This window comes from Cololabis saira, chromosome 22 (assembly GCF_033807715.1).
Source record: "Cololabis saira isolate AMF1-May2022 chromosome 22, fColSai1.1, whole genome shotgun sequence".
NCBI lineage: Eukaryota > Metazoa > Chordata > Actinopteri > Beloniformes > Belonidae > Cololabis > Cololabis saira.
The window spans coordinates 7581232-7608571 of record NC_084608.1 but is presented as its reverse complement, the minus strand read 5'-3'; the positions used below and the strand labels follow the sequence as shown (position 1 = coordinate 7608571).

The 27340-nt window shown below is 44.1% G+C and overlaps 1 protein-coding gene across 1 annotated transcript in view; it reads left to right on the top strand.

The window, feature by feature from the left end:
- Positions 1 to 27340, top strand: part of LOC133423716 (partitioning defective 3 homolog) — a 394242-nt gene that overhangs the window by 263891 nt on the left and 103011 nt on the right. Inside the window, exons 19-20 of the mRNA XM_061714033.1 lie at positions 3280 to 3505; positions 26786 to 26914. Coding sequence (XP_061570017.1) covers positions 3280 to 3505; positions 26786 to 26914 — 355 coding nt within the window. The remainder of the gene's footprint in view (positions 1 to 3279; positions 3506 to 26785; positions 26915 to 27340) is intronic.

Sequence of the window (27340 nt, the reverse complement as noted above, 5' to 3'; positions counted from 1 at the left end):
CTTACCTTGCTCTACGCTGACTTTATTAATTCCAGCTTCACCGTCACCACCTTTTTAAAATATTTGTGTAGAGAATCTCTGAGGCCTCTATTTTCTTCTTCTCTTCTTCTCTTTTCTCTTCTTTTCTGACCGGACATTTTGACCATTCTAATGGTTGAATTAAAGGAGCTTGAGGCCGGATTGAGGCAGAATTTATGAAAAACATTCGTATATGTTTCAAGTTTTCTAGTAATAATGTCAGGTGAAGCGTTCCAAACCCAAAAGAATGAGCCCTCTAGTGTATCTCTCCTTTGCCTTGAACAGGCTGTGTGCTGCAAAATGTGCTGCAATTCGGTCCCGAATTTCCCGCGCTGGGCTGCGGATGTGACGTCACATGACGCTGCATGTGCGTTCTCCCCGTTCTCCCGTGCCGGCTTCACTGTTGGCTGCAGTACCCCCAACGGCCGTCGTGGTGAAGGGTGGCGCTAGAGAGTCTCATTTCTTAAAAGGAGCCTCAAGCTCCTTTAAATGATAACATCAAATTTTGATCAGCGGCCAAACCATTTTTATGTTGGGGGTTCTTGACCACAAGGACAATTAGGAAGAAAACAAATAACAAGCTTTTATGTAACCCAAATACTACATATTTTTTCCACAAATAGGCATATTTTGAAACATTTTGAGAAATGATTCCATAATTTAATGAGATTAAAAAAAAAATTATATATATATATATATATATATATATATATATATATATATATATATATATATATATATATATATATATATATATATATATATATATTTATTATATATTATTATTATTATTATATTATTATTATATATATTTATTAATTTTTTTCCCAGTTCTGGGCCCCCTCCCTACCCCTGGGCCAGGGACAGACCCGTTTGTCCCCCCCTATTGGCGGGCTTGCCCTCAGCTATCTACCCATGTCCCCCTGGCTCATATTGACATCCACTTTTACACTTATAATGTGTTTGTAGTTGCATTCAGGATCATCATAAATGAACTGCCAGTTCTGATTTGTGCCAGTGCATTTCGGTACGTTACATCATGTCAATATCCCATGCTTCCCGACGTTTACCCTCCGCGTGTGTTGGACTTGGATGGAAACCAGAATTACTTTACTTTATTTGAAGCTATGTAGCCAAAAAGAGAAGTTGAAAGATCTGCTACCTTCATTTTTGTTTTTTTTTGTTAGTTTATGTATCCATTCCCACTTGTTTGAGGACAACAAAAATGCATTAAATATAGAGAGAAGGCCGACTTACAGTTTCTGACAGGTAATAACGCTGCAGTAACACAAGAGTAATCACTTGATATAAATTTCCTTTCACCATTAAAGGATTCCATTAAAAGAGCTGGGGGACATTTGAAAAAGAAGGAATTATTTGCCTGAAACGCTTTATTCTCATAAGCTCTGTCGGCAAGCCACTAAATACAGTCTTATCTCTGCAAAGAAAAATGGGGAAAGCAAGCGATTTCCCCTGCCGCAGTATATTGCATTCCCCCCATGATATTCAAATAACTCTGTTTTTCAATTTAGATAAAAGCAGGCAGCCTGTGCTCGTCACTGAGGTTAATAGTCAAAGTTGACAGATAAGCCCCTTCCTTCCACTGCTCCGAGACTTTTATTTACATAAAATAAGAACGTGGCGTCACGTGAAGAAAATGTGTCCTCACAAGATATCCCGCTGGGCCAAATGCACTTCCCCTTGTGCCGCTTCGTGTTGCGGCTGTTTGAAAAAATAAGAATTAAAATGCAAAATGATCTCCGCTGTGCAAAAATACCCTTGCGTGCAATTTGACTTGTCCGTCACAACTTGGCTTGAACACCTTTGATTATTAGAGCAGGGACGTTTGATGGGAGACTTTGAGGAAAGAGACTAAATGTTTCCTGTAGTTGTTTGTTCCTGCACATTGTCTTTGAGTCCGATGACATGTTTGACGTTCCAGGTTTTTTGTCTGTCTTCAAAGTGCCAATTTAAGTAGACACTCACGTAAAATAAGAATAAAGAGGTGTTCCCCTTTGATTGATCCTCCTGCTAAGTAAAAGAGTATATGAACCTGAGCTCAAACAGATGCAAACATGTGTACATGCACTTTGGGAGGCTTTCCATCACAGTATTACGCGTATTATCAGCAGCTTAGCATCATTAATCATCAGTAATATTATCATAACGGCTAATCTCAGTCAGACGGTGGTTCTCCGCTGTCACGTCTTTTCAGTCGGTGATAAGACGCCGGCTGCGTGGATGATATAACCGATAGCTGTGCTCAAATTTGGGCAGTTGGAAGGAATGGAGGTGAGGGGCTCCCGTGCAGGGATGGGTTTCCTGATTGGACAGGTTTAGTCTGCCGGTTTCGCTCTGTTCTTGCCGTTGGGGGCTTTGCGTTGATATTCCACTTGGGTCATTTCCACCGAGATGGCAGCTGAAAGAAATAGCTGAGAGCTCCAGATTACAAGAGAAAAACAAACCCCCATCCACCTTTGAAACGTGAATCCGCCCGCTCCTCCCTCCTGCAGGCTGCCTCATTTCAAATGCCGAATATTCATCTCTCCTCCCTCTCCTTTCTCCACGATGAGAGCTTTTCTCCTCTCTATCAAAGGCAGAAGTCGAACCGAGACACGTGATGCTGTGATAAAGTGTAATCTGACGGACGTCTGAGCGTAAAATACCATTTCCAGAGCAAACTGTACCGTAATATTTTTAAATCTGGTTTAAATAATTCTATTGCTTTTTGTACTTTGGCATTGATTGTTTGTGATAGACACTTCTAGTGTAGTTTAACGAAGATCGCTGCTAACGTTTAAGATCACCTATATAAGAAGAAACGTGAGAAGAAGGGAAGCTCAATGAAGTACACACTTTCACAAGTGAAATAACTCAGGGCGCTCAGCTAAGTGAAAATATGTGCAGATTATTCTCAGTGGGTGAACAATGTAAATATATTCTGCTCTAATGAGGCAAACGAATTCAGTGTGTTTTGTTCAGAGCTTTTATACCTTGTGGGACACACATTTTTTTTTATGGCTCCTCTGAAGTTGACAAAAGAATGAAGTGATGCTGTGTAAATGAAAAAAGGAAAAGAAAAGCGGTGCTGCCTGCTGACTTCAAATGCAACATCAGCAATCTGCAGGGAGTCAACGGAAAGTTTATTAACTTGCACTTTCTTTTACTTTCTCTACGTTTTATAAAAATGATATTGTTTTATTCTCTCGGTACACACATGTAACCCTTCATCTCACTTTTCTTTTTTTGTTTTTACTGCAGTGGACGAGGACACGGAGGGGAGCTCCCGGTCGGGGCGGGAGTCCATGTCCACCAGCGGCGACCTCAGCCTCGCCGCGGGACTGAACGGAAGTCCCGGCGTAGACGACAGGCAAAGGGACGGGAAGGAGAAGAAGGAGAAGAAAAGGGTGGAAGGGGAGAAAGACAGAGAGAAGGACAAGAACAAAGCCAAGAAGGGTGTGCTGAAGGGCCTGGGCGAGATGTTCAGGTAGGAACCAGACGACGGTCCGCTCAGTAGGGATGGGAATTGATAAGGTTTTTAGGATTCACATTCCATTTTCGATTCTGCTTAACGATTCGGTTCTTTATCGATTCCCTTATCGATTTTTCATTTGGGGAAAAAAAGGGCAACAATGGAGCAAATAGTGCTAATATGATAGACAGTGTTTGTTGGGTAACTAGTTACCTGCAGTGTTATTAGCCAAGGACATGCAGATGTTGCTGCTGGGTTGAGAATTAGTGACGTTAGTCCAGAGCGGATCCAAAACGTGACATTCATTGATTGTTATTGGTTGCTGTTTGCACAAATGTTTTACCATGATGGTAGGATTTTTTCCCTTCGACGATACAACCACTTGGCAAATATTACAAGTTTCCCTGTTGTCCTCTTTTTTACTGAAATGTAACCAGACTTTTGAGCGTTTGTATCGCTTGGGCGCCATGTTTACTGTTGACTGTTGGCTTACGCATGTTGCTTAGCAACGTGTGTGCTGACGTCATTTGTGTCCACTGGAATCAAAAAGCGAATCGTTTGCAAAATTTGTAAACGATTCCAAAGAATCGAAACACTGGGGCCCGGTTCTGAACAAGAACCGGTTCTTGATTCCCATTCCAACTGCTCACACTCCTCCGGAGCCTCGAGCAGCCGTCACTGAATGCCTTATTTAATTCCACTCAACACGCTCGCCAACGATCACACGCCTTTGAATGCATTCTCTGGATGTTCCCAGCGCTAATCAGGAGCCCTTTTCCTTGAACCAAGTCAGGTGATGGAGTGTGTGTGGGGGGGGGTGGTTATCGACCTCAAGAGCCTCTGGCACTTTAGAGCCAGATTATTTTTAATAAGGGCAACATGTTTTATTCATAATCCCATGTGCGCGTGCCTCCTATCCAAACACATTTAGCATTTGTTAACCAGCAGACAATGTTCACAGCCTTTACGAGTGCTGCTGGGAGGGGCGGCGACGTGGCACAGGGTATAAGAGGCCTTTGAGAGGGTCACATTGACTCAGACTGTTGGAGTCGCAGCGTATGAGTGTTTTTTTTTGTTTATTAAGATTTTCAATTTTTCATAAAGACAGGTACAAAATACAAGATTATGGTCATCATCTAGGTAGAGGCAGAACATACATGAACTACAATATAAAATGGTATGTACAATAAAGGAAGTGATACCCTCAGCAAAATGTAAAGTCAGAGCACAGAGTATGATAATAACAACACAAACAAGAAAGAAAAAAAAGACAATACTAATTAAAGCTGCAAGCAGCGATGAACGGGCCCTTGCACGTGCAATTTTCACTAAGGACTCAAGGACTCAAAACTAAGTCCGATGACACCATCCACGAGTCTTTATGTCAAACCATTCAAAGGTTATAGCAGAAAGTAGGAACTATCAAATATGGACCAATCAGATGAAGGGGGGGTGCACTTTTTGGCGTCTATCGTCGCCCCGGTAATGCTTTTGACTGAGAAAAGTAATGCCCATCTTCGCAGGATGGAGACGCACATTTTGATGTATAACACACCTGGGTGCACGTTACTGTTCGGGCCGCATTAACAGCCGAAGGAATGGCATAAATTGCGCCAAAATTACACGATTAATTCAAAATGGCCGACTTTCTGTTCGGTTTCGGCCATGGCGCCAAGAGACTTTTCTTTAAGTTGTGACATGATACAGGTGTGTAGCGATTTTCGTGCATGTACGTCAAACCGTATTGTGGGGCTTGAGGCATAAAGTTTTCTATGGGGCGCTGTTGAGCCGTTAGGCCACGCCCATTAATGCAAACCTTTAAATATCAAATTTATCGCCAGGCCTGGCTTACGTGTGTGCAAAATTTGGTGACTTTTGGGGCACGCTTAGGGGGGCAAAAAGGCCCTCACTTCGTGAGAAGAAAAAAAAAAAACGAGAAAAATTCCTACAGATACAATAGGGCCTTCGCACTGTCAGTGCTCGGGCCCTAAAAACAAGTAGGAACTGTCACGCATGACGCATGGAGATCAGTAGAAATGAAGCATGGTGGGTTTTTTTTATTGTAGGCAAGATTCAATGATTATGGGACTGCAGACAATTGGATATTATCTTTAATGTGTTTCAGGAAAGGATTCCACAATTTAGAAAAGGTTTTAGCAGAGCCTCTCATGGAATGCTTTATTTTCTCTAGTTTAAAAAAATAGAGTAAATCCCTTATCCAGTGAGTAAAGGTGGGAGGGTGTGCCTCCTTCCATTTGAATAATTTGAGTGTTTTTTTAAAGCGGCTGTCTCATGACGTGGTTGGAGTATTGGAGAGTGTTTCAGGAGACCACAAGTGATGGTGTGATTCCCTCTCGGGGTCTTTTAGATTTTCATCCATGTTAAAGGAGTGTTTATAACCAAATATGCAATAAAAGTGCTTTTATTTGGCCCCACTCACACCTGCTGCCAGTTTTCAGCGCTGTGTTTCTACCTCGTGCACACAGGTTGAAATCAAACGTGTTGTAGACGTATCTCTGTGTTTCAGTGCACATAAAACCCCCACCTTTCTGTACATGTGGCCCATAACAAATGCTTCGCCCCCGAACACAGTCAGACTCGACTTCAGACGTCACGGAGACAGACGTCCTCAGAGAACCGATGAAAGCACAGGTCCTGCAGGTTTCCTTTCTCCCGCGTGGAAACCCGCCACGAGGAAAGTCAGAGAAGGAGTTGCATTCATTAGTTCAATTCTATGCATATTTAAATGTGGCATAAATTAACAGCAGAGGCGGTGCGAGCTGTTATCACGCCGTAAGTTGTTTTCGTGTGGATTACTTTAATAGGATTAGTTAGCATACCATGGCGTACGGCTCAGTAATGAACAATAAAGACGACAAGTGTGTTTTGAGGTCACGGTTGAGGAATGAGTTTTGCTCATCCTACATTATTTAAAGTTTTTTCTGTTTGTTTGTGTCTGTTTTTGCCTCCGTGAGGCTGTTTCTGCATCTTTTGCTGTAAACTCATAATGACACATAATGCACGCCAGGAATGAGAGTAAACACGGGGCTGCTCGCAGGAGAAGGCGGAGGAGCGGCGCAGGTCTGATAGTTCGACGTGCAATCACCGGTAAACCTTTATGAGTGGCTGTGTGCCTGCCGGTGATTTAAGCCGCCCGCAGAGACCCCGTACATGCCCTTCTTGGCCTCATCACCGTCCCTTATTATCCCTGAGTGCCACAGCCACTTAAGAGTTGGCATGCTGCGGGCCTCGTTGACACTCCTGCTGCTCCGCGCATTTAACGCCGGGCTATGTGGCTCCTGAATGCAAAGAGGCAACCCTCCGTGAACCGAGAAAAACTTTCCACCTCCTCAGCTTCACCGCCTCCTCCCTCCGGAGCTCCAACTCCCATGTCGATGCCTCAATCGCAACCAAAGTGCTGTGAAATATATTTCCTCTCCCCACCTCACCGTTTTAAAAGTTAAATATGGCAAAGAGCTGATGTGCAAATGAATGTGTCTCTATGGAGACAATAACAAACAGGGAGTGATGTGAATTGCCCTGCAGTCAGGAAGGAGGAGAGGGTGGGGAGAGAGAAGAAAAAAAGTGACAGCTCTCTCTGTTGTGAGCAAAACTTTTGACTGATTTCAGGATGGAGAAGTTTCACTGCTCCTGACAAAGGCTTTGGCCTGTAATGCAAAGCTCCAGCTCTCTTCATACGCAGATAGAATTTCTAACGGTAAATATCAGATTTAATTGTCGTAGCCTTACATCAAAACATCAAAAAGACATGCTGATTGGGTTAGTTCTTTGTACTGCTTGTCTACATGACTTTTATCAGCAGAAAATGGATGGCCTGCTGCTTACGGTTTGTTTTTTTCTTTTCCTGCATTTTCTCATCGATGCACGTCTCGCACACACACACACACACACACACACACACACACACACACACACTCACACACACACTCTCCTTCTTAGGAGAGTTCAAGGAGTTTGCCGTCCACTGCAATTTGAGCTCATTTGCATGCAGGCCTTTGGACAGCCTGATGAACGTGTTGTGCACGTCCACTTAATGGACAGCCTGATTGGGAGTGCATTAACATCAGAGCCAGGGGAAGGGAGGATGGCCTAATATAGTGAGAGTGAGGAGCAACAGACAGGGAGAGAGAGAGAGGGAGTAGGAGATAAATACAAGAATGACTGAAAGTGTGCGTGATGGAAAGAAAATTGAGTGACTAAAGCCCCGAGCAGAGACTGCGGCGTATAGCCCCGGCTTCCCCGGCCTCCCTGGACCCTGACGGTACTGGAAGGCGGTGTGATGCACGGTCCTGCACCACCCAGTAATGGAAAGCTTTATCATATGAATGAGTATGAATGTGCATGGATGCATGCGCGCATGGGCTGAAAGACGCCCCCGGCAGCCACACATCACTGTTATTCCAGCACTGTCTGCTGCATGCGTATATCGTGGTGTCCATGTCTGCACTGGGCACAGTTTATCCAGACGGCACGGAGATGCATCGCACCACCACGCACTATTTCATGCAATTATTTATGTGCTTTCTAGTGGATAACACGTGATCATTATCCTCCAGTCCTATCAGGACTGTTTGGATGTCAGATGCTTCGCCCAGGGCTATGGCAGCATGCTAGCAGACACTGATGTCTCCGCCAGCCCTTAAGACCCCCTGCAGGATCTCTCGTGAGGGGTTTATACGTCTGACTGCCCCCCCCTCCATTAAAGACACCCCCATTGCTTCATTTGAATGTTTTGTGGATGAACATGCAATGATAGTTTCAGTCATTTTTATCTCCTATTGTGCTTAGAATCTCTGTCGATGAAAGCAGCAGTCTTGTTTCACCTACACGGTGTACAACACATTCACGTAGCCACCTGTTGTCACCTGCTGTTTGTTGTCTGGAATCAGAATATTAACAAAAGGATGGATTTGACAGAAAAAAGAAAAAAGACCACAGGTCCTGTGCAGGTTTTTATGACTGTGGAGGCAATCATAAAGCTTGGCTCCGCTGGACGAGCAGCTTTCTTACGTCGTGCTGAACAGAACTGCCTGAAGGACGTCCTAACTGCACTAAATCCCAAACTGAATGACCATTTGCCACGTTGGAGTCCCGTCCCCTCCATTTGTCAAAGTGTCCTGAGGCGCCGCTCTGAATTCGAAGCGGCTACCAGTCATGGCAGGAAACCACTGGTGTGTCTGAGTGTGAACTTACATATGAGAAACGCCATCATTGAGTACGTTTGCATGCAGTCAAAATTCAGGTTAAGGTCAATATTCCGGTTACTGAAACATTGGGAATAATCTGTTTCCATGCGTGAGCAAACAGGGTTATCTCTGTATACATGGTAATTAATCATTTGGGATATCTAGATCAAACCAGCGACGCACGGAGAACGTCAAGACGCAATTCCCGTCATTTCTGCTTCTTCTTCCTGTATCCAAATCCAAAACAACAACAATAACAGCAGCACGGTGGATAATGAACAGCCCAGTAGAAGTTGTTTTGTTGCTTGGTCCTGTAGTTCTCCTTTTTCAGCGTCTTCCAGCGGAGCTTGATCTGGTCTGGCGTTCGTACAAATCCTGCTTCGCGCGACTTTTCACTCACCTTTTTGTAAATCTCTCTATCCCGGTACTTTCTACCGTCTACAAATGCAGAAATGTTCATATCTTTCCTTACATTTATGAAGTGATTAGTCTCCTCCTGGTCTTGTGTTTCTCCGTGTTTATAAGAACTTCCTGGACTCAAAAGACCAAGATTCCTTGAGAAAAGAACATGCGCAGAAAACAAATTCCTGTTCCTTTTGATGGGGATATTCCATTAGGCGTTTACATGACCCAATATTCGGGTTTTAAAAGGAGGAATCCAGGGATCATTTTCGGATTTTTAAAAACCAGAATATGAGCAAATTCAAAGGGGTTATTGGTGTTTACATGGTCGTGCACAACCGGGTTATTGCTAATATTCCGGTTAGAAAAGGGTTATTGATGCATGTAAACGTAGTCACTAAAGTCTTGGTAGGACTACAGGAGCTGAAAAGGAGCATGTGAGTGCTGATAAACACTACTTGTCAGCCACCAAGTTAGATGTGAGACAAAGCAAAGCTTGTTTGTTTTTCTTCGAGTGTCAATCAGAGTTTTACAGGCTTCCTCCTTCTTTACCTATACTCAACCAACTTACCTCCCGCTGCACATTTACGACGCGTTTGGAGCATCAACGACAACATGGGAGCTTGCAAAAAGCATGGTGTTTGAGTGATTGCACATAAACCACAAAAAGCTCCCTTGTGGCCTGTAGATCATGTCTCGCGGAACACCTCTGTGCAAATGCCTTATAACTGTGTCAAATGTATTTATATCGCAGCTTTATCTACAGCTATATATTTTATATAGCTATTTATGGCTTGGAACCACTCGTATATGTAGTAAAGGTGCAGTGAAGTTATCGGTAATCGAACAGAGAGCTCCTTTCTGAAAAGGAAAACCACACCTTTGCATTCATTGTGGATTCCAGTGGAGTGGAGAAATAACCGAGTGCACGGATACAATACAACTCATCCTCATCGTAGTTAATCACCGCTTTAGGCCTTGAAGCTGGAATCAAATGTTTTATGTTGCTTTGGTGGTAATTGGTGGAATTTGACAATTTGACTATGGACGCGAGGGAAGAAAGTGGGTACCGTAGACAAGTGGGGGTGGATGGGAGGACATGGGAGCGTGAGCGTGTGCACTGGAGTGAACTGGGGCACAGAGGGAGAGTGGCAATGAAGGAGAAAGAAGAAAGGGAAGAGCGGGGATGTAAAAGGAAGAGTCGAGGTATGAAGCTGCCGTCTGGCTGCAGGGAAGCATCCACGATCGTGCAGATATAAAACTTTGATATGATGATGTATATGTCTGTATATACTGTATATATCTCATCATATGAAAAATATTTATTTATTTATTTATTTATTTTGTGCATGGTAGTGCATAGTTTGACAATGTTACAGTAGTACATTTGTACACTTCAATCTACACACCCATGACCGAAAAGGAGCAGGATGAAGACAAGTCTTATTTTACCTGCCCCTTATCCAATACCAAAACAAAAAGAACAGTCAATGTAACCAATATTTACACTAAAATATACACTTAAATAGAAACCAACAACATATATCAATAATACTGTTTAAGTCCCAGCCTATTCATGATCATATAACTTAAATATTTTATCTTTATACATTTTTTTGAACCTAAGTAAATTTGTACATTCCTTTAAATCATTCTGTAGAGAGTTTTTTACTCCCACAACCGATATACACATCTGCTTGAGAGTGGTCCTTGCATACTGATGTTTGAAATTATATTTTATATATATGATATGCTATGATGAGATATATACATGTGTGTGTGAGTGTGTGTGTGTGTGTGTGTGTGTGTGTGTGTGTGTGTGTGTGTGTGTGTGTGTGTGTGTGTGTGTGTCAGCAGGTGTGTGAGGAGCTTCAAGGTGCATGTAAATTTGCATGTCTGTGAATGTTAATATTGGTTGCCTGTGTGTATAAATGAGAAGTGTTAATGGGGTCTGGCACCCTCGCCCTTGCACACACACACACACACACACACACACACACACACACACACATATGCGCCCCAGCCCCCCCTCCAACTTTCTCCCCCACCAATCTGATAAGTGGCATGCCTCACGCCAAGTCATCAGCCAACACTGTAGCTCAGAGTGACAGCCAGCCCTCTCTTACCCCCCCAACCCCCACCCCCTATTCCCCCAATTACCCCGGGGGACCTCATCTGCCTGCTCCTCCCCACCAATGCAGAGCTGCTCACAGCTACGCGAAGAGATGTGGGGAGGCAGGGTGAGACGGAAAGAGGATGGAGGGGGTGGGGGTTCGGGGGTGGGGGGTTCCCCTTCCTTCCTTCCTTCAGCTTGTATTATTCTGAGGCAGTGAAGAATCACGCTGGGGGGAGTGGGTGAGTTTGCATGCATGCATGCATGATTATGCCTAAAATATGGATAACATGCTACAAAAGCATGACTCCTTTCTGTTCTAGTCAATAGCACATGCGTGTCTGCACGGCTCCGTGTGATTGGTCGTGCTCATGTGGGCGTGAACAGCTAACGGAAGCTTGTGTCGTCATTAGTTGCCCCGACATGACACGCGTGCCAGTCTGGCATGCACGCACTTTTCTCAGTGCAACTTTGGCCAGCGAAGCTCAGGCGCTGGTACAGTATATCGGAGGATTATGCTACATTTAATTTGAAGACAGCAATTAGACGCCTCTGCATGTGGGCCCCGACATCTGCTGGATGTAATCTGAGAGAAAATGATAATTGTTCTGCTTCTCCTCTGCCTCACTTATCCTAAAGTCTGGGGCTGAGGTATTAAAGGCGAGCACAAGGCGCGTTATCGCGCCGGAGCCTCCACAGAACAATGAGTGTCATCTGGAGAGATGTGAAGAATGTGAGTGTTTAATGGAAAAGGAATAAACTTCTCTGCAGAATGAGGGTAATGATGCGAACAAACATCAGCTCGGCGATGATTTAGGAACGGCTGTTCCGTGGCCATGGATCCCTCATCCCGAAGTGCCGCAAAGCTCTAAAGGAAATGTTGTTTTACTGGATCTGTTACCAACCTTTGACCTCTCTGCAGACAAAGTGAGAGGAAAGTGAGCTATAAATTGCCCCTGTGTGGATGAATATTTCAGTAAGAACTCGAGAGTGAACTTTGGGAGCTTTTGGCAGCTTTGCCAAGTGCAAAGTCATGCCTCAATATCACCTTCAATTAGCTGCCAAGCTTAAAGAAACAAAAAGGTTCTTCTATTCAAAGGGCTGGTCAGCTCTCTCAACTTTCAACCGTCTCCAGAGGCGGCGTGTCTGAAAGGATCGCTCCCGTGGGTGTAGCGTCCCGTTCCCCCTCAGTCCTGTACCAGAGAGGCCCAGCAAAATGCCAAGTAGCAACAATAACCCCCCCCCCCCCCCCCCCCCACGGAGAAGATTACCGCCGTTGTTGCTGGATGCAGCAAGATGAATAAAGTCAGAGAAGAAAAAAGATGAGTTTGCACAGTTAAGGCAGATGCAGCTTTGCATCTGGTGTCAAAGAAATTGAATGTCACTGTCAAAGTCTGGGGGTTTAGGCATTTAGACATAGTGAGAATCTAAGTGATAGGATTATGGAGGAGGAGGAGGAGGAGGAGGAGGAGGAGGAGGAGGAGGAGGAGGAGGAGGAGGAGGAGGAGGAGGAGGAGGAGGAGGAGGAGGAGGAGGAGGAGGAGGAGGAGGATGCTTTCTGACTAGGCCTGTGTTGAATTTTTTTTTTTTTTTTTTTTTTCATCATTTTCACCAGGTGAACTTTAATCCCAGTAGTCGGACACACAGTTTGTCATGACACTTCTGAAAAATGCCAGGTGCTTCATGGCAATATGTGTGCGTGGTGTAAGCTAAAATGATTTGTTTACTGCATGAACTGTTGCAATTTCTTTCTTTTTTGCACTTTAAATGGATATTGAAAGGCCTGTTTGAGTTATTTATTTCTTACTTATTTCACAATAATTATTGTGAAATTATTATTTCACTAGTTATTTCACAGTCATATACTTCAGGCAACAGCTCAAAAAACATTTTAAATAACACTAAGCCAAATCAATATCGAATCGGATCGAATCGAATCATGATAATCGATTCTGAATATTAAGAATCGGAATCGAATCAATTCTTGACATTTGAATGGGTACCCAGCCCTATTTCTGACTTTAGCCACCACAGACAAATGAGAGAGGGCTGAAGGGCTAGAGGACGGGTTTTTCTGTCCAGCCACACTTCCTCTGTTCTTTGGCCACTCAATGCAAATGTGATTGGGCAGCGCTGGGCCTCCATCAGACATCTCTGAAGTAATTAGGTTTAGAATGATCACGCAGCGCTTGCAGATAGACCTTAAAGCATAGGGGAGTGGTGGGGAGGGGACGTGGTGAGTGTGTGTGTGTGTGTGGGTGTGTGTGTGTGTGAGGGGGGAGCTGGTATTGTACCAGGCAGTTAATTGAATCTGAAATCTCGTCGGCCTGAAATGAGATCCAGCGATGTCTCTCGTGCTGCGTCTCATGCGGAGGGCTGCAAACACCACTGAATTCATAAAGTGTGTTATTAAAGAGCTTAAATTAAGTGTAGCAGTGCAGCCCTCCATATTCCACCAGCCCTGTGACTCCTAATGATCCGAGCCCGGAGGAATGTGGGCCAGACGCACACTCAAGACGGACTTTCTCCTCTCCTCCTCCTCCTCCCTCCCTCTCTGTCATCACTCCTCTCATGCCGCCCCGTGTTTCTCAACTTCCTCCTCTGTTTGATATTTGTTTATCACGCTTGGAGCCCACTTTGATGTTATTGGACACTCTGGGACCGATCACTTTGATCGGTTTCAGCGAGGCTGTTGGATGGGGGGGTGTACTCTCGGAGGAACGGGCAGATTTGAAAATAATGAGGAAACATTTAAAACATGTACATGGATTTGATAAAGGCACAAGGCCCTTTTATTTATCAAAACGGCTCCGATTAATCACCGATGCCAAGTCTGGGGAAGAAACAAGCAGCCTGAATTAGAAATGCATAGCGTGCTTGATGTTACAGCATGGGGCAGAGGTGAAAAATGCGCATGGGACGATCTATTTATTTCCTCCTATGTGCGATGCAAATGAAGCGGCCTGCCTGCTACAGTAGGAGTCATTACTAGTCTGCTCACACGCGATAGGCTTAGCATGTAATGAAATAGGGGCCTTTGCCTGGAATGACCTTTCCCATTTGCAGAGTTCCCACCTGCCGATGTGCACACACACGTTAATATATGGGTGAGAGGATGATTTGCCGAGAGAGAGACAATTATGGTGAAGACAAGGAAGGGAAAAGAAGCTCAGAAAAATTGCTTCTGAACCACAACGGTGATATCAGTGGATGTTGAGTTACACTTCTGATTTCCATCAAAAGCAAGCAATTTTGACAATTAAAGGCAAGAACTACATTCTTTTAGATGTTCGGTGCCTCGACTTGTTCTCAGCAGGCTCGGATATTTTATTTATTTATTTGTTTTTCAAGTCTCCAGATTCTGGTAAACGGTTTGGGAAGAAAAGGACATTCCTTCATGGATAGATCAGAGTTGCGTGTGGTTTTTTGTGTTTGTCAGGAAAGAATTTTAATGGGACTCTCCCTCAAAACCGTACTGGGCGAGGTGTCTCCCCGTGACGTTGGGGAGCCGGAGGACCAATCCAGGGCTGATGGAGAGGAATGGGAAGCAGCTGATGATGGATGTCATGATGTACAGCGGTGGACAGAGAGCAGAGAGACGCACTTGCACATCCATCTTGCAGACTAGTGACGGCAGAAGTTGACAGCTTTGTTTGCATCAATGTGAGAGTGACTGTCCACACTGGACTGTCCTGTCCTGTTCTGACTGACAGGCAAAGCCTGCAGGAGGTGTCCTCGCATGATTAGGGCAGATAAGACCTTAAAATACGTTCAAGTATTAGTGAAGGTGTCCCAACACAAATGAATTTCCTCTGCATCTGATTCCAAAAGGATTCTGTTTGTGTGTGTGATTAAAAAAAAAGTTTGGTAGTTTAAAGGAGCTTGAGGCTCCTTTTAAGAAATGAGACTCTCTAGCGCCACCCTTCACCACGACGGCCGTCGGGGGTACTGCAGTCAACAGTGAAGCCGGCACGGGAGAACGGGGAGAACGTGCATGCAGCGTCATGTGACGTCACATCCACAGGACAGCGCGGGAAATTCCGGACCGAATTGCAGCACATTTTGCAGCACACAGCCTGTTCAAGGCAAAGGAGAGATACACTAGAGGAAACATTCTTTTGGGTTTGGAACGCTTCATCTGACATTATTACTAGAAAACTTAAAATGTATACGGATTTTTTTCATAAATCTTGCCACAATCCGGCCTCAAGCTCCTTTAATCAACTACTGTGTTCCATCACATGAATTTTTCACTGCAAAACTGCACTTTAAGCTTATTGTTAGTTCATCTAGCGACGTCTTCAAAGTACGATCCACTGGATTCCCCAACTGTATTAAAGTCAGCTTTGTGGACGTGACAAAGCAAAACATAAGAGTGTTGAGCAGTATTTCATCTTCTGTTTGGTTTTCAAGTCGTCAGAATTAAGAGTGAATGTTACCTTTATGTGTGTCGTCTGAACAGGTGTGTGTTTCCTTTCTCTCGGCCGTTTTTTAACTGCTGGCTTCATCCGGCGGTGGAAGAGGAGGGTCCGGGGTTGTTTATCCAACCCTGCTTCCCAGGACTCCTTCTCTTCCTCATCCTCACTTTGCTCGTGATCACTGTCACTCCCTCCCTATTTTCTTTCCATACATCCACAAATATCCCCCTCCAACCCCCTCCTGCTCCCCAGCTGCCCTGGAGATGCATCACGGCATTGACAGCAGGACTTCTCCAGCCTCCCGCTGAAGGCTGGGAAGGATGTATATCACGGATCAGCGGCTCGGCTGTCTCCCTCCTCCCATGGACCGCGCTCGGACCGCTGTGCGTCCATGCCTGCATCTCAGAGACAGGAAGTCTGCCTCGCCTCTTCCCCGGGCGTCATGGGAATCGGGCTTTTGACTGGCATGAACACATCTGTGTCCAGGCTCATTAGCACTTACAGTAATTGTAATTTATTGATTTCAACACAGGGACAGTGCACAATAAGACATTAATCTTGTACAATAGAATATGCATTGTGCCAGGTTGTAGCAGCTTGCTATTTTCCACCTGTAGTCGCTGGGCAGGTTGATGGAATAGTACATAAAAATTAGTATAGACAAAAAAAAATAAGTAAGAGAGCAGAACAAAGCAAAGAGACAATAGATAAAATAGATAAGTAGAAACATGGAAGCAGATTCAACAGAACATGGGATCTGTCAGATGTTGGCACCTAAGATTTAAATCTAGGCTACCCCCCCCAACACACACACACACACACACACACACACAACACACTTCATAAATGTACACACACTTGTCTTGACAGTAACCAACGCTTGGCAAGATGTGAGAAGGTGTGTGGACTTCTACATGAAATAATGTCTGTTAGCAGTGTAGTCCATTGAATCATTGCAATTCAGGAGAATGATAACTTCCCAAATGCAGCTTTTTTTGGGAAACAATTAAAGGAAAACAGGGGTTTGATGTTTTTTTTCCCTCACCTACTGTACCTACATTTTATCTAGATACCAGGGTCCTCTGACTCAGATAAGTTCATGCACCTCTGAGCTGCTGGGATCCGGGTGGACTTCTGTGTCTCCCCCCCCCGTAGCACTTTGCCACTCAACAGCCGTCGTTAAAAAGAGTTGACCGGACTGTGACTCCGTCGTTCAGCGCCCGTGTTTCTGTCATGTGGGAGAAGCGTAGCCGAGGACGCGGAGCGCTGCAGCGTTTGAACCGGCCCGTTAGGGATGCAGCGTGCTGTTCTGTATGTAGGTCACAGCCCCAACCACCTACTGTACTGCAACCCCCCCTCAGAGACTCCCCTGCAGCCCTGCAGCCCTGCAGCCCTGCAGCCTTGCATGCACCCATGCAACCCTGTGTTTCACTGCCTGCCGTCAGTTAGGCATCCGTCAGTGGCAAGTATGCATATTAGCATGTGGGTTTGTTTGTGTTCAAATGCAATGATTGTATTAAAAGATTATTTCAAGAGTAATTATGCATTGATGTGAGGCGAGAGAAAGAGGCCATAGTGATGAGAAATTGCACACAAACAAAGCTGCTGGAGTGTCCCCTCTGTAAATTGTCCTTCAAACTCCCTCCTCGCTGTACATTTTAACAAATGGAAGTGTGAATATGTTTAGATTGTTTATTTGTGTTGTAATGAGAGGCTTTAATCAGGGGTGTCAGGGATTCGCAGCATTCCCTTGAGCATCTGCAAGAGCACCCCTCTCCCCCCGACACACACACAACTCAGTGATTTATGTGAAACATTAAAGGCAATCATGTCGGGGTGGGCCTCGTCCTTTGTATTGCTCAGGCTGTTTGAAATATGGCAAAGCCAAGATGTCCCCTGATACAAACACACGCGCGTGCAGACGAGACGCACACCGAGAGACTGTCTGTGTGGCGCCGCGTTCGCTTGAATATTGATAATTAGCAGGGTAAACGACAGGATGCAGCTTAACAAGGTCGCAGATTTTAGGAGGTCTTAAGCACACTCGCGTTATTGAGTTCAACAGTTCCTTTGATGCCGATAGTCCTCCGCTGAAAGGCAGAGAACATCCTCCTCTCTTCGCTCTCGTGTATTTCTCAGCAGCTCTCTTTATCTACGTTGTGTCTGGTCTCTGCAACTGGAGAAAAAAAAAGCATTTCCCAATAAAAGCCGGATTAACTCAGATGCTGGAATTGTGAAAGGCAACCGTACCCTCCTCCACGCTCACGGTTTATTTTCTTTTGCAAATAATGCTGCAAAGAAACATAGCAGATGCACAATGAAATATCTGTAGGATGGGATGCAGACCAAAATAACCCTGCGGCTGTATGAGACTGACCATTCTGCAGACGTGTTTTACTACAGAGCCTCCTCTTTTTAATCCTCCTCACTTCCTTTGGGGGTGTTTGTAGTGGGGATAAGACATATTCATGTGTTTCTGATGCTTACTGACAGCTAGACCACCAAAGACTCTAGCTGTTGTACAGTATATGAGCTTGAAATGAAAAACTAATCAACCGAGAGAGGTTATTTCTGAAAGGGGGGGTTGAATGCTGTGACGTCGCAGGAAAAAGAGATATTTAAAGGAGCATGAGGCAGGATTTATGAAAAAAATGCGTATACGTTTTAAGTTTTCTAGTAATAATGTCAGATGAAGCGTTCCAAACCAAAAAGAATGAGCCCTCTAGCGTATCTCTCCTTTGCCTTGAACAGGCTGTGTGCTGCAAAATGTGCTGCAATTCTGGGCCCGAATTTCCCGCGCTGTCCTGCGGATGTGACGTCACATGACGCTGCATGCGTCACAACTTCTGTTTGGGTAGACATGGATTCTTCCACTGCCGGCAAACGACCCAGCGCCACTCAAAGTCCACTAAAAAGTGCTACCAAGAAGAAAACGAAGCCTTTATCAGAGACAAGTCGTGAGTCGAAGAGAAATTACGAGCAAAAACGGGCAGGCACATGAGTAAACATTGGATACGCGTTTGAGTCATGGAGGCAGCTTCAACTTGAGTTGGGACTGAAAACAGATGCTGACATGGCTCATTTCCTACTGACCAGGTAAGATAACATTGTAAGTCATATTTAGAGCTTGATTTGAAAAGTGCTGTGAGGAGTCCGTGCGCGGTCCCGTGCCGGCTTCGCTGTTGGCTGCAGGAACCCCGACGGTCGTCGTGGCGCTAATGAGTCTCATTTCTTATTCTTGCCTCATGCTCCTTTAAGTTTAAAGCTTTGTTTTTTTCCCCTGAGAACGAGATATGACATCAGCTCTCATGCATCTCTCAGAAAATTATCCTTTTCCATAAAATAACTTCAGATGGACAGAAACGTTGACTTAAATACAACAATCTGAGCACGGATCGTGCACATGGAAGGCTGTTTTCTCCTCGTCAGTATTTTAGTAGCACGGTTGCGGTGCCACACAGCATCCCTGAAACTGAGGAGTCCCAATGTTATGGTCTCATCTCTTCGCAGCTGGGAAACCTAAGAGGCATAGAAGTTTCCTGCGAGAATCATTTTTCTTCTGCCGTTGTCCCCCCACTGGGGCTCGGCCTGATGTCATGAATAAATGCATGTCATGCCTTCAGGGCGCAGAATACGCCGCTTTTCCCACCCAGGATGAACCATTTTGACCTCATCTTCCTCTCCCTATTGTTCTCACCGGGTTTTAGGAGGACTCCCGGCTGACATCCCTTCATATCTAAGAGGAAGCTAATCAACAACCCCATCCCCACCCCAGTTCGGGAGGAAATCAATTGGTTCAGTCTGCTCACATTCTTGTCCAAAGAGGGCAAAAGCTGACAAGACTCAGGTAGCATTTTCTCTGAAGCTCTTCAGGAAAATGCTTTTTCTTATCAGACATCAGTTGCCAGCGTCTGGTTTGCAGGAGGTGTTGTTGAGCAGGAAAAGCACCGACTGACATTACAGGTTAGGGATAATTAGTTCCATGGGGAGGAACACAATCAACTACTGGCCCACATAAGCCTCCGTAGTAGATGGAGACGTCTTCCTAAACCTCCCTGGGGCGGCTTTGCCAGGAAACCGGCGGTGGCGACGGTACACTGAGACCAGTCTACAATAATGAACACCCATTTAATTGCTGTTACCAACAGGACCATTCAAACTCTTCAACTTTTCGCAATATTGATTACCCTTTTTCGTCAGTCATCTACTGTTTCCAAGTTTGATGCACCCAAGGTTCAGCTAATGAATAAGAGAGACAAATCAAAGCCTCATCTTTCTAACATAGCATGAAAGTAACATGCCACTGCGATATTCTGCTCCGGGAGGAACCATCTCTAAAAAGCACGTTTCCTATTGACCAGGCGCTATTGACAAGCGATGCAGGTTTGCAATTTTGTGCTGCACATTTTTCACAGTTAATACCATACTTGTTTCTTCTTTTAAAGGAGCATCACTTTTTTAATAGTGCTTTGCAGCTTATTACCATGAAATTCAAGGATTGGGGGCATGGTTGTTTACTTTCATACTGACTGCAACCGATACAGATCCAGGTGATGGGCCCTCAGAAACCACAGCAGACGTCTGCGGGGGACTTCGCCCTGGGAGATATGGATTAACTTTCAGGTTGGCCGAGCAGAAACCATAATGATTCTCTCTGCCTGCCCTTGAAATTATCTTCTCATCATTTACTCAAATTGATAGATACAGTCATTTTCTTCTTTCTAACTCACCTGGTTCCATTCACAGGTTTGAATAATGGCAAAAGATGAAAAAACTCATACAAGCGCATCATCTGAGATGAAGCAGGTGGTCCATCACTTTCTCGTATTCGCCTGCGAAACCCACACATTTGAGGAGGAGAAATAGACAGATTTCTGCTTTTGTTTCACCCCAGATCAGCAGCAAACGGTTTGAACCTCACAAATCCTGATAGAAGATATCAAAACAGATTTGCTTTTCTCAAATCTACTCCCCAGATTAAATGATCATGACAGTCAAACTGGTTTTGAGGCTTTGCATAATCCCCCCCACCCCCCCACGTTTCCTGGAAACCTTGTCTGTGACTTTTTACTCGCCAGTTGTGTTGGGGCCTTGACAGATTATTACCTTGTAAATCAATGAAGAGGATGGATGAGTTCCCCACCCCTAGTGGTATAAACCCTTCTGTTTTCTCTGATATATGACCATGTATCATATTGAACTGAGTACATATTTACTGACGTGTTTTATCGCCAAAGCTGACGCGTGGCTACACAGTGGCACGCTTTATTTCAACCAGCGTTTCAAAATATTTCAGGGCACTTTGGTTTTCATCTCAGTGTTCGATCACATTACTGGTCATCATAAAGAAAGCATGTGTCACCAGAAGCCATCACACGGAGATCGCTGCCATCCCAGGGACATTTCATAGTTAAGTCAAGTGGGGAAGATCTTTCATTTACACTATGTATTTTCCGCACTATAAGGCACACTTAAAATCCTCAACCTTTCTCAAAAATTGTCAGTCCGCCTTTTAATCCGGGCCACTTTATGTACGAAAATAGACCCATTCCGCAAAATACAGTACTATTCGTCCTCCTTTGCATTTGTGTTTTTTAATCGTTTAATCTGACCTCTGACCTCCTTGTATAGTGTCCTTGAAGATTAGGGGCAAATCATTAAGTTCCACATTGTCATAAACTGGGGTACAATCTCAATTCTCTGCGCTACCTACGCCTGCTACAGTTGGGTCTCGGTCCATGGTGGGTTGTCCCCTGCTCATGCGGGGGGTGGGGGTTTGGCCTCCTTGGTGCTGCAGGTGAGTGGTGGCCCCCTCTTGGTAGGGAGGCCTACCCCCCAAGATTACCAGTACACTAGATGGTTCCTGATGGGCTGGAGAGGGAATCTCCTGCACGGAGGGAATTCTGCTGCATGACACGGACCATACGCACCAGAACCAGAACCGGGATTCAGCCAACAGGCTTTGGTTGCTGAACTGGTGTTGGAGGTCAACATCACTGCTTCATGCTTCATGCATGTAGACAAATCCGGTTACAAAAACATCATACACTCATCTACACACCCCAAAGCATTATCAACACCACACAACATCCATCACAACCCTCTGCTTTTGCCTGTTTTCCTGTACTTCACTGGGAAAGGAGACGAGCCGCTGCTGGAGTTCTGGTCCAGGAATGCTGGATCAGGTACTGGATCTGAGCTGCTCAGCAGTGCCGGGTCCGTCACGATGCACCAAATGTTTCTGAAAGGTCCGGGGCCGTACGCGGACTCCTGCGACAAAGCCGTCCTTTTATATTGAATAACGTTGTCTTTCTGAAAAAGTGAAGGTTTTCCCTGATGAAGACGGGGTCCAGGTGGAGGCATGTGTTCTCCTGCACCGTGTAACCTTGCAGCATTGATTCCTTTCCAGCATGCAAGCTGCCCATTCATTACAAAAGTTTTTAGTTTTTTTCTTCCTCTGGCTTAACTTCATCTCTCTGTACCAGGGTCGATCTCTGCTATATGCTAATGCCTTCCTTCAAAGGCCTCTGTCTCCTTGTGTTTTGTATTCTGAGCAAATCAGAGCACAAACAGATTGCAATGTTTGTTTGCTCCATTTTACCTCTTTTGCTTTTGACTCTCTGCCGGAGATCAGTCACTTAACTCTGAAATTATCTCAAACTCCTCATTATGAGACAGTATATTGTGTAACACACCAGTGACCAGCTGAGTCTAAAAAAACTCTGTCTGAACTCAAACCAGTTTTAGTCTTTTTAAACATTTATACTGTCCATGAGGAGACAATCAGCTGAATAATATTATTTTTAAATTGTTTCGCAACGTGTAGGATCATATTTTTGCAGATTGGTGAACATCTGCCCGTCTTTTCTTCTAAGAACCTTTCATGGCCCGTTGAGACGTGTTGCTGCCGTCAGGTGCAGAATGAGGCAATATTTTCACGAATTGCTGAAAAGTATCATTTTTCAACATTTGATCTATGTTGTATGTTCTGTAGTGAATCAAAAATGAGTTTATGAAACATGCAAATCATTGCTTTAGGTTTGTTTGTTTGTGTGTTGTTGTTTTATTTACTTATCACACAGCCTTCGAACATTCCTGGACATGGGCTTGTACTTGAAAGCAGTTAAATCTTTCCTAAACTGGGTGTTGTGTGTGGTCTGTCGTCGTTCCAGTCATGAGCGCCAGCTGCCAGTCCGTATTACGGTGTATCAGCCTCGTTTTGATTGCAACTCGCCCGACACCAGACACTGCTGAAATCTTTATTTATCAGATTCTCTTTAGTTTTCAAATAAAACATTCATCTCACTGAGCAATGGACGTGAATGAATCTGTTTTTGGTGTTTTTCATGAGAGCATTTGAATAAATCCCATCTTCAGAATCAGAAGTAGTTTATTATTCAACTGAAGGGAAATGTGATTGTCCACAAGTACAAATATGAATACAAGTGCACCTGATATAGAGAAAACGACAACATACTGCAAATATAGCAGAATAAATAAGGATGGCGTAACAAAAGCAACAATACATATATAACACTGATGATTGTGAATAGGGCTGGGTATCGATTCAAATGTCAAGAACCGATTCGATTCCGATTCTTAATATTCAGAATCGATTATCATGATTCGATTCGATATTGATTTGGCTTAGTGTTATTTAAAATGTTTTTTGAGCTGTTGCCTGAATTATATGACTGTAAAATAACTAGTGAAATAATAATTTCACAATAATTATTGTGAAATATCTAAGAAATAAATAACTCAAACAGGCCTTTCAACATCCATTTAAAGTGCAAAAAAGAAATAAATTGCAACAGTTCATGCAGTAAACAAATCATTTTAGCTTATCTAATTTATTCTGTCACCATGCACACATATTGCCATGAAGCACCTGGCATTTTTCAGTGTCATGACAAACTGTGTGTCCGACTACTGGGATTAAAGTTCACCTGGCGAAAATGATGGAAAAAAAAATAAATAGAAAATAAATCGATCTTTAGACATAAGAATCGATTTTTAGGAATTAATATGAGAATCGATTTAGAATCGGAAAATCTATTTTTTCAACACAGGCCTAATTGTGAATGAAAGAATAATACAGTCAAATAAACTGTATGTTGGCAGGAGTTGGTCTGTGCCAGTGAGAACACGGCCGTGTTGTCGGTCAGCCAGCAAGTGTTTCGGTAGCCCCCGTGTTTGTCCCTCAACCGTGCCTCCGCTTTAATCCGGGCCCTCCTTCGTACGCCATCAGCGATGGAGAGCAGCGTTTCATATGAGACGCTGCATGCCCAGGGTCTTCAGAGCTTAATCTGCCAATATGTTTGACTGTAACAAATCCTCCACTCAACTGATGTGGATCCAGACGAGGGGGGAACAAAGTTTAAAGCAGAAAATGTGTCTCCCTTAAGGTAATGTTCTGTTTTTAGTGGATGGGTAGGAGATACTGAGAGCAGATTGGAGGAGGGAAGAAGCGGGAAGGTGAATCTCTCTCAGGAATTTAATGGAAGTCCTTGAAGTGAGCCGAGGGAAGCTGTCACCTGCTCTGCTGATAGATCGCTATGTCATTATTATTATCATTCCCAGCCCTATCATAGAGGTTTATGCTTTACTGGAGCCATTTGTTGATTAATTAATCAGTTAATGTATTAGATCCGGCTACAACTTTCCACGCGCCGGTTTCCCCGCCTCCCCGGGGCGCTTTACAAGCCACAAACTACCCCAGCACATTCAAATGATTACAATTCCAAGGTACTCCACTGCAAAGACGGGCCATTTGCACTAAAGGTCAAAGTTGCCTTTCGTGTAAAACAGGATAATAAACGTGTGCAGGAGAAGACGATTCCCAGTCCGTGAACGTATTCACCCCCCACCTGCCAAAAATCTAACTGTTCTGATGCAATTTTTCAGCTTTCAGAGAAAGTTTTCAAACTGTCAAGTAAAGCTGAGCTATAAGGACGTTAAAAATAAACTCAGTGCAAAGTGCCATGGGGCTGGGAGACTGCGGAGCTTAATGCCTTCCCTGTCGGAAATTGAGCGGCGCTGCTCAAAAAAAGCCCATGTGGAACGTTATAATCAATGTGACTGTATATAAAGTGCACTGGTTACTTTGTGTAACAGCAACACTCAATAAAATGTACTCTTTGTCTGTAATTACAGTTATCGAAATTCTCCTCACTTGTAACTCCATGTCCTCATGCACATACACACCCCATCTGCTGTCCTTTTATCCTAATAGGCATCAGATTCAGTCATATTAGAGGCTTCATTTCTGCAGAGCTGACAGTCATGAATGTGCTCACGATGCATAGATTCTTGTTAAATGTTCACATTCAAAGGAATTATTATTAATATAAATGTATGTATATGCAGTATTGTCCAGGTTTTGTTGAAAAAGTAATGTCCATTGCTTTACTTTTGTTCTTTTCCAGCTTTTCAAACAGTGCCGAGCAGTTTTTTAAGCCTTGTTTGCCAGATGTCTTTGTCCTCATATGATCCTATCAAACAAATGTCATTTTAAGATAAGTGCATATGATCCACATCCATTTGTTAAAGCCCCAAAGCAGTACATCCACCGTTCCTGGGAAACACTAAGAGGTGTGAGGTCAGGACAGACCCCGCTGTGGCCGGGGCTCGCTCAGGCCCGTCCCAGCCCATCCCCAGCTACCGCTGTGAGAAGCTGCCGTTTGAGTCTTTAACACATCCCAGACCATGGCAAGTGCTGCAGTTAAGAGATAATCAACCGTGATCACGTCATCTGATTGTTTATGACTTGGCGCGCTGCACCGCCCTCACAGGACTTGGATGTCTTGCAGCCTGGATGTGATTTGGCTGCAGAGCCTTCAAGGCATCATGTGTTCTTCTTATTGGATCTGGCATAAAGGAACACCAGTGGAATATTGTTTTCCTAACTCATCAGCTCTGTTGCACAGACTTGTACATTTCTGCCACTTCAATATTTGCTCCTGAGTTACAATTCCTCTTTCATTTTGGCATTTGTTGAACTCTATGTTCAACAAGAAGTGACACACGTCCTTCCTATACAGTTCTTTACCATTTAGTTTAGTTAGTTTGTTGGTCCTTTCAATTTCGACAACACAAATAACCAAAAGTACAGGTGTAAATCGTCAGTGTTATACAAAGAAATGTATACAATTTTAACTAAATACCAAGGTGTAGACTGAAGCTTAAGCTTGTCCATAGGTACATGCTTATGTGTATTATACCCTTGTCTTATATGTATTAATCATTTTGTATTTGGGTGCTTTTGAATTGTGATAACGTGCTACCCATCATTGAGCATTTCTGTTATCTTTTTACCTTTTAGCAATATATTAAATGATGTGCACATGTGTAAAGTTGGCTGTTATTCTCAAACAGATTAGTGGGAGCGATAAGGTGTCAGTCACAGCAACTAAACGTGTTTGTGAAGGCCTGTACATTTTATTTACTCTTCCAGCTTTCTAATGTCCTTCCTGAACATTTTCTCCTGTTTTTTAGTCATTTAGTGACCTGATCCAACCTGTCCAACTATAAAGATGTAGGATGACTACTGTCATTATTAAAACGTAGAAGTTTGAAGCTGCAGGCGAGCCCCAGCTATCTTGCTCTCCACCTCCGTCTTACCTGGCTGCAGGTAGTTAGTCCTCTGCTCAAGCCCAGATCTTGACCTTTCACTTCCACCCTCACTGGAAGTAAACTTCACCGCTCAAGGTGGAAACAGAGAGCTCACGCTCTCAGCCTTTTATCCTTTTTTTCTCTCTATCCACACTGAAATGTGTTGGTTTTTTCCTGTCCCTGATGGAGGCTTCGCAGGAAGGGAGTTCTGTGTGTGCTTAGTTATCTTTTGATGGAGCTCGAAGCGTCTTGATTCCATTTATATGAAAGAGGCTAAGTTATTCTGCCAGTATCAAATCGGTGGCAGGGGAGACTCCTCTTGGGTTGTCTCCACAATACAAATGCAGCGTGCAGATTTTGACAGTTTGACACTTTAATTTCCTGCCGAGTATTTCACCTGAACGTCTGAGATAAAGCGAGAGACATAAACCCATGAAAAATATTCATATTGGGTTGGGAATTATCAATGTCCCAGCTTCGGCTAAATCCACTCTACTGTCCCTTTTTAAGAAAAATAAAATATGTATTTATTTTAACGCAGGTTTGGAAAGCACCGGAGGGACGAGCGGCCGGAAGACAGAGTGGAGAGGAAGAACTCCAGTAGATATAAACCCGGGGATACGCAGGCGTCGGAGGATGAGACCCTGCGGATGAAGCTGGAGCAAGAAAGGTGAGCAGCCGGACTGGGACTAGGGCTGGGTATCGATTCAAATGTCAAGAATCGATTCGATTCCGATTCTTAATATTCAGAATCGATTATCATGATTCGATTCAATCCGATTCGATATTGATTTGGCTTAGTGTTATTTAAAATGTTTTTTGAGCTGTTGCCTGAATTATATGACTGTAAAATAATTAGTGAAATAATAATTTCACAATAATTATTGTGAAATAACTAAGAAATAAATAACTCAAACAGGCCTTTCAATATCCATTTAAAGGAGCTTGAGGCTCCTTTTAAGAAATGAGACTCTCTAGCGCCACCCTTCACCACGACGGCCGTCGGGGGTACTGCAGCCAACAGTGAAGCCGGCACGGGAGAACGGGGAGAACGTGCATGCAGCGTCATGTGACGTCACATCCGCAGCCCAGCGCG